Source organism: Musca domestica, unplaced genomic scaffold (genome assembly GCF_030504385.1).
Source record: "Musca domestica strain aabys unplaced genomic scaffold, Musca_domestica.polishedcontigs.V.1.1 7, whole genome shotgun sequence".
Lineage (NCBI taxonomy): Eukaryota > Metazoa > Arthropoda > Insecta > Diptera > Muscidae > Musca > Musca domestica.
In genome coordinates this window covers 4,096,255-4,104,880 of record NW_026712383.1, presented here as the reverse complement: position 1 = coordinate 4,104,880, position 8,626 = coordinate 4,096,255, and the positions used below count along the sequence as shown (strand labels likewise).

General features: G+C 33.7%; 1 protein-coding gene across 1 annotated transcript; it reads right to left on the bottom strand.

The window, feature by feature from the left end:
* Positions 1-4,876: 4,876 nt before the first annotated feature.
* Positions 4,877-5,803, bottom strand: LOC101889209 (cuticle protein 7). Its single transcript, XM_005191192.4, has 2 exons — positions 5,726-5,803; positions 4,877-5,655 (listed from the first exon to the last, which is right to left on the bottom strand). The coding sequence occupies exons 1-2, from the start codon at positions 5,735-5,737 to the stop codon at positions 4,990-4,992; spliced, it is 678 nt and encodes a 225-aa protein (XP_005191249.1). The 5' UTR covers positions 5,738-5,803; the 3' UTR covers positions 4,877-4,989.
* Between the last annotated feature and the right edge of the window lie 2,823 nt (positions 5,804-8,626).

Genomic DNA, 8,626 nt, shown 5'->3' with positions numbered 1-8,626 from the left:
TTTGGCCAAAAATTATGTAGCACCTCGAAATGATGGTGATGCACATAGGATGTTACATATAGATCTTCCTATCTCACTAAGCTGAGTCTGTCAAGCTATGCTATCAAGCTAGCATGGGGCTAGAGTTTAGGGCTGGGCAGGACATATCAACGTTGTTATTCAGTTTGCAACTCCAAGAAATACTCATGATAGACCCTACAAAGCATATAGCCTAAGACAAACATTTTTCAAGTTCCTTCCAAATAATGGAGGGTATTAAAAAAAAATTGATTTACAATATTGAATTTTACATTTTGTAAAATTTTTTCACCTTACAATACTATATGTTGGCCCATTATATCCAGGTCGCAATTATAGTCAGATCTTCACGAAATTTTGCATGGGGGTAGGGTTAGAGGCAGAATTGAAATGTATTGTCCTGGAAGAGTATATTTAGGTGCTCAATTTGACAAAAAATAATTTTCCTGATTTGCAGTCGTCGACAAAGAAATTTTGCATGAGTTTAAAGTTTTGGACAGGGCAGAAGCCTTGCATTTTGGATAACCATTGGATAATATTTAGCGGTCCACAACTTTTTTGTGAAATTGTTTTGAATACCTATCAGAAGTGGTACCCATAACGAACTCAATTTTAAAAAATACCGTCGAAAATGTGACAATGATTTATAAATACTGAATATCCTTAGGAATGTGAGCCTATATAAATAATTTCTATCAGAGAAGACGTAGTCCAAATACCAAAATCCCGGTGAAAAGTGTTATACAAACCATCAAAATACCAAACACCATTTGACACCGTGATATAGGGTCTATACCAAAACTTAGACTTATATAGTTCCCTCAAAGGATGTTACTTATATACTGGAAACACAAGCTGCCAATTTACAGCAAATTCGTGTTAAAATTGTGACTTACGCAACCAAAATAGCCTAAATCTGACAGTACAGTTATATGGGGGCCTTACCAAAACGTGGGCATGTATGGCGTATCTGAGTAAAATTTTGGCCAACCTACTTCATTCCGTTCGCTAGAGTGATTTTCACAGGTGGACATGAAAAATAGACAGACGGACGGACATGGCTAAATCGACATTAAATCTTCTGGTGTTTGAAATGTCTAGTTCGAGCAGTTACAAATGTAATGACAAACCTAATATACCCACCATAGAGAGATTTTCACTTGCGTTGTAATTATTCAAACTGTTGAATTTTTATGGGTGAGACTCCAAAAGGAGAGGGATAATATTATCCATTTCACATCTGACCTAAGTCTGATATTAAAATAATAATATGACAACGTGCCAGGTTTAGCATATATCGACTACTTCCTGTACTTTATGTCTATATACTATATGAGATAAGTGATAATTTTTTGAAAATTTTGAAAAGTGCGAGAGTTACTAGATGTAGGGGACCAAAGTATCCTACTTAATCTAATACTGATAGAGGTATTGGGATGTGAAAATTTAAGGAAAATCTAATATTTACTTCCAATTATATGAGAATATTTAATCAAAGTTTTGACATCGTGTAGGAGAAGCTACGAGAAGTGAAGCAGTGAGACAAGAAAGAGAAACATTTACATATACCAAGCTTAAAATGTTTAAAAGATTTAGACTTGGTAGAAATATTGAGATTCACGAAATTTGAAGGCAATCGATTTTTTTTCTATTTTATTAGAGTTATAATAATTCAAAATTTTGACCGTTGGTGAGGAGGAGAAGTTGGCCAATATTGTCATTTTTCTCCTTTGACCTAGTATTAATAAAAATATTAGGATTTGAAAATTTCCACCAAATTTCTTGTTTCATAATGTAAATTATTTTCTGTAAAAATGTTGCCCCCAAAAGGATAGTAGTGGACCAACATTGCCATCTCTGAACTCGATCTAAGTTTGACAATAACATTACGATGAACCAAGTTTGGATCAAATCGGATACTACTTGCGATAGTTATAGCCTCGACAAGCTCGACATCCTGAAATGGATTTGATAGACCTAGGGTCTAAGATCGTTATTTCGATGAGGCACGCCTTGGCCGTATTATTAAACGATATATACTCTCGGTAGCCATACGGTTGAGGGTATAAAAATATTTTGAAGTGTTTTGAAATTTGAGCCAAAAAATGTGCACCGACTAATATGAATAGTTTGAAAATGGTCTATATCGTTTCATGTATAGGTAAAGGTTTCATATATCAGTGCCTATTGACCCATGAAAAATTTCGTTGATTGAGATCTGTACAGCAACTGCAAAATCAGGAAAATTTAGTGTTTTTGGTCCTCTAGGTAATTTGCGTACATTTTCAAGAGAATAGGTCAGATTAGAACCCTAACTCTGTGTAAAATTTCGTGTGGATCTGAATGAAATAGAAGCAATATGTATATAAACGTATTTTAACCTCCAATACGATAAACAATTGTTTACATTTTCGTCTTCCACTGTCACAAACACTTGATCTAAAAATGATACCAATACGCAGGAGTGCATACTCCAATTTTTATTTGTAAATGCGTTCTTATAACTTTGCTTCCATCAAGTCTTACTCGATTGTATTTTAACGCCGAGCCACTGTATACAACCAACAATAAACTCAAATCACGAACAGCACCAACACCAATGATAGACACGATAAAAGAATATTGTCATATTATCGACAATCATTATCACAAAAAAAAAAAAAACGAGAAAAGAAAAGGAAATAAAACAAAACACCAAAAATAATTAACAAAAAATCTCATTATTTTGTTGCATTCCATATTCGCAATCAACCGGTTCTTTTAATGTTCATCGTCGTGGGCTCCGTAGACATCTTCGAATAATTTGACACATAAGCCGAAAACAAAATACAATGTAAAATACTTTCACTGTGTGCCTATTTAAAATTCAACTGATTATATAATTATTTATTTATTTAAATTCAGCTTGTTTGGAATACGCTATTTTTGTTTTTGTTTCCAAAAACAAGTCATGAATCACATAATGTTTCATTTGGTTTAAGTGTGCGCCTAGTTGTATGTTATAAATTTTGTTGTTAGATAGTAGTTGTGTGGCCGTTTTTACACATTTAAATTTATATGAAAGACATTTTGACCGTTATAAACAATGATAACTGCGTGTTTAGAACTTTATAAAAATCCAACAATACTATGATATAAGCACTTATAAGTACCCAGAATTTTAAATAAATTAACGATATCAAAGTAGATTCAAACAAAGGTTTTACCTGTGAGTATGATATGATACTTATGTATTTGTAAATGTTTGTTAAAATGTTGCTAAGAAAACATGGTAGTGTTTGCTAGGGGGTTAGGCAGGGAATACCGTGGGTTCGGAAATGCACAAAATGTCAGTCCAACTTTAGTGCGTATTTGCACCCCAACCACCGCACAATTTTGCATACAGTTTAATTTATAAACAGAATAGACAGGTCTAGACAATACTGTTTTTTGTTCTTCTTTTTGTCCATTCCTCTTTTTTTTTTGTAAGAAAGGACGCATTAATAATGAAGTATATGCAGTGACCTATTTGTACTAAATGCATGTTATATAGCTACATTTTCCTTTTAAATTTTTCAAAGTTTTTGCTTTATTACGATATTGTATATTTCTGAAAACATAAATTGAATTTAATTAAAATTTCTATACCTCCAGCCGACATTAAATGGAAGGTATGTTAAGATTGTCATTCTGTTTGTAACTCATTGAATTGGTCATTTGAGACTCTTCAAAGAATGTGGTGTTTTTTGAAGAAATCGACCTGGATGACTAAAATTTGGCTCGTGATTTTATAATGTCGCCATATTTTATGGGTTTGAAAATGGAATATATCGTTTCCGTATAATGCACTTCCCATATAATCGTGCTGACCGATTTCAGGCACTTAATGGTTTGTACTGTGTTCACCAAATAACTGTGCCTTATATTATTCTATACCTTGATGGGCTTTAGTCAGGGTTTTCAATGAAATTATCTTGGTTTTTGTAGTTTTGAATGGTTTAGTCTTCAATAACCAAGAACGCTGCTAATGCACAATAGCCACTGCCCAAAATTTAATGAAAAACAAAAATATTGGTATCAAATATGATTATATTTACCAGTTAAGCGTTAAACTTCTCTAAAATAAATTTGAAAACAAAACACAAAAAAAGTTATTTGCTTTTTGAAGTAAGATCAGGCATGTGAAAGTAAAATACTATTAAATTAAATACACAGTGTATTGAGAAACCTTATGATGGATATTGAAAATCGAGGTATTCGAATTGACAGTCTTGAGGATGTTATATTGTTTACATTCTTTACAAGTGTGTGTTTTTATACCCTACACCAAACTGTGGTCAGGGTATATGTCTTTGTGCATTTGTTTGTAACATTTGTTTGTGAAGGTGCACATTTTCAGCTGACCTCTTTGGCAATTAAACACGATCATTTTCTTTGTTTACAAACTGCACGAATAACTTTTTCCTGGAAAATTCTCACCAAAATGATCTTGTAAGCTGGTAAACAATAAATGAGCTGTCACTGTAAAAAATTTAGTAGCTGTCGGACGAGTGACTTAGAAATGACAGCAGTCTGAAGTTGCTACCAGTTTTTCATCTCACCCTGTATATATAGCCATATGGTTGAGGGTATAAAAATTTTGAAGAGGTGGGATCTTGCCCCCTCTATACTTTGCGATATAGACAAAACGCCTAAACACATATCTTCTATTTTTAGGTTTACTTTCATAATTTGTAGGAGTTTTCTTGCAATTATTAAAAAAATGTCGCAGAGTGTTATTTCTAAATTTTGTCTTAAATACGCCCCAATCTGTCGTAACATTTGCCCAATGCTTTTTGCCCAAAAATTGACGATGAACACAAAAAAAAATAAATTTCACTTTTCTTCTTATAAAACAAATTTTTAATGACTTATTAAAAAAGAAATCAATGAAAAAAATGAATTGATTTGTATTTTATAAATGATTTAAATTAATTAGAAATTATAAATAATTTAAGCGTATGGACCAGTGCCATCAGAAGTGGGTGGTTTGGCATAGCTATCCTTGACATCGGATGCAGTATTGACTTTAGTTTCTTGTCCAGCGGCGTTGCCAGGAGCAGCAGCGACAACTGGGGCATTCACAGTGGTGGGGACAATCGCCTTGTAAGCGAGAACAGGAGCAACAACCTCCAGAGCAATGGGTTCGCGGTTGACAACGGCATTAAATCCGTTAACGCTGTCAGCAGTGTAAGTAACGGTACGCTTGAAGCCATCGGAATCGATCAAACTGTAGGCACCACGAACATTATAGCCATCTCGGGTTTCCGAGTGGGATTTGATGTCGCCGGTAGTGGGATCGTTGACTTCATAGTTGTAGGCATATTTGGCAGGAGGATAATAGGCGGCAGGGGCAGCAGCGTAGCCATAGTTTGCATTGTCGTATTGATAGTCACCGGAGGCTGCATACGAATCCTCGTTGTATGCTTGGTTGTCGTTATTGGCGACATTGCCGTAAGAGTCAGTCTGCTGGACATTTTTGTTGTTCTGTTGATGCGGCTGCTGTTGTTTTTGTTGTGGTTCGTTAGCTTGTACCCCATTGTAACCGCCATTGCCCTGGTTTTGATATTCATAGTCACCGGCAGCAACCAAGGTGGCCAAACACAATACTGCAACAAACTGAAATTCGAAAAAAAATATTTAAAAAAATCACATCTTCATATTATTCCTTAATTTCGAAAATATGTACCTTAAAAGCCATTTCCTTTTTAATTAATTTTCGGGATGCTCTAAAAATTGTTAAAATCACTTTGGCTCGTTTGCACCACTTCTTGCACTGTGACAACTTGATCGATGGGTGGCCTTTTTATATTCGTCGAATATCATAACTCAAATATTTCTGATTCTCTACTCCAAATTAATTTGGAAATTTGCTTTCATTTCCATTGATTGCCGTGGCTCGTTGACAACAATGACGACAAAAGTAATTCATCTACCACCACCGTCCAGGTGATGCAGCATAACCGTCGATGGTGTCGCATTGCTACCAATGATGACTCTTCATGAGGGTCTTTGTGCGATCGATGGTGTGGTGGTTACATAAACACTAATACGCACCATGGCAAATTCGTCATTATGACGCGGTGTAATTGGTGTTTAAATTGTAACACTTTAATGAGATTCTTTATTGAAACAATTCCATGAGTAAGGTCATGTATGCATGCAGTTGCAGCGCAGATCAAACGAATATCGGAAGATGGCGAGGTTTGGAATGACACCGATTTTAATTAATATGATTTTTTTTTATTTTTAAATGGGACAGTTTTTATGTTTTCCTTTTTTTTTATCAATCGGAGCCAGGTTGACTATGTATTTGCATATATAGGAACATCATCGGTGAGAAAACGTTTGATCTTGACAGCGTGGCGAAGGTGGCCTTTTGGTTTTTATTGGGGTTTGAACGTTGTAAAACAGCACTTCGTTTTGCACCGATTATTTTATTCATTAGGCAAGAACATAATTAACGGATATCCTAATTATATGTCTCTCATAGAGCACATATAAAAATCCTCTCTTTTGCTAATTTTACCATAGACAAAATGATGCATAGACAAAGAAACACTCTCTTATGCTATCATTCAAAAAAATTAAGATTCAGCAGATTTCGTTTATGACGTTCGCAGGAGTTTCAGTAAAAATGATTAGCATTCTGGCTGGTTGGTGCGCACGATAACTTTCGAAGGGACTATCCGATTTGGTCCATACTCGGTACATCGTAATATTATTACCAAACTTTGATCGAGTTCGGAGATGAACAATATCGGTCCACTGTTTCTTATACCTCCCCCACAAAGGGTCATAATTTTTAAAATTCATGAAGCTCATAAAACGCCAAAATTACGTGCGATTTCATTCAGACTAAGATCATATCAATACTTCCATCAACACATGATCTGTTATAAAGATGGCGGAGAACGGACTATTCCTTCTGGTACCTTCCCCAAAAATATTCAACGCTTTGAATAACTAAAACGATTATAAAATCCATGGTACAATAAAAAGGTAAGGTAGAGCTCCCAGCTGATTACAATTTTTTTTTTCTAAGTGTGCCCGACTTCTGCCAATTTTGTGTATGTATTTGTTGTTTTGAAAAATAAAAACAAAACATTTTGAAAATCAATGATTGGAAGAAACTTAAATTGCAGGGCGCGCATTAATAATATTAACCAGATTTGCCCTGGAATTGAAAGATTGAACACGTAGGATCATATTTTTGAGAGAATGTCTAGGCATTTCATTTATCTTTCGCGATATTTGACTCTTTTTTGAAATGATCAAAAAAAAAAAAAAAAATACTAAATAAATGAAAACAACTTGTTGCCCATAATTTTTAATAATTCTGACAGGAAGCGGGCCTAGCCTCAGAGCAGTATTTCTGCAGTTTTACGAAGATGTTCTACCTCCGTATTGTACCATGATAAAATACGAAATAGGTATCCATGAAGCTCATAAAACGCGAAATTAACATCTGATTCATTAATAATCAATAAAAATTCATCTTTAACTACATATTAGTTATAATTAGTTGATTTAATTTTAAACCTACTAAAAATAAAAATGTTTTTTGTTATTATTCCTTCTAAAAATCTAAAACTTTCATTTGATTTGCAAAAAGTTTCATTTCGGTTGCAAAAGGTTTCATTTCCACTACAAAAGGTTTCATTTCCACTGCAAAAGGTTTCAATTCCACTGCAAAAGGTTTCATTTAATCTTAAAATGCTATATTTGCGAACCCTTTCTGGTACCACACCTACAAAGGGTCACCATTTTCAACACTTTTATCTTTCATTATTTGCGAATCAAGTCAGCGATTACTTACACCTTGCTATATCAAAATATTTCTCTCAACCAGAAACCTGAGATGATTATGGAATTTATGATTTCGGCTAAAATTGGATATAAATGTTCGATTTTCTTGCAATTTTGCATATACTCGATGGAATACTTCGATCTGGTACCTCATGCAGATTTTAACATTTTTAAAAATTGTCTCATATCTCATATAAAGTAAAGGAAGTAACAACTATAGTCCAAAACTGGCCAGTCGCAAAATTTATATCATTTTTTAGGTCCGATATGAAACAATGGACAATATTGGCCCATTCCTTCGGAACATATTCCATAAAGAATCAACAATTTGAATAATCATAACTGAAGTCAAAATATATTTAAATAATCGAACATTGGCTGAGGGCATACATCTGTTGACAAAACCGACTGATACTTTTACACATGTTCAGATGTAATTAGAAACATTTTAATTGTAATATGACAATTCTATTTGTAATTCGAATCATTTGATTTTCGAAAATTCCTATCATTTGTAATTCGAAAATTCCAATTGTAATTCGAACTATTTCAAAAAGAGAATTCCAATTCTAATTCGAATTATTCCATTTGTAGTTCGAATTACTCCAATTGTAATTCAAATTCTTCCATTTAAAAATCGAAGAAGAAAAAATTGAAATAATATGAATTTCAAATGTAATAATTCGAAATACAAATAAAATAATTCAAAATACAAATGGAATCATTCGAATTATAAGTGGATTAGTCTATTTACAACTGAAATAATTCGAATTACAAATGG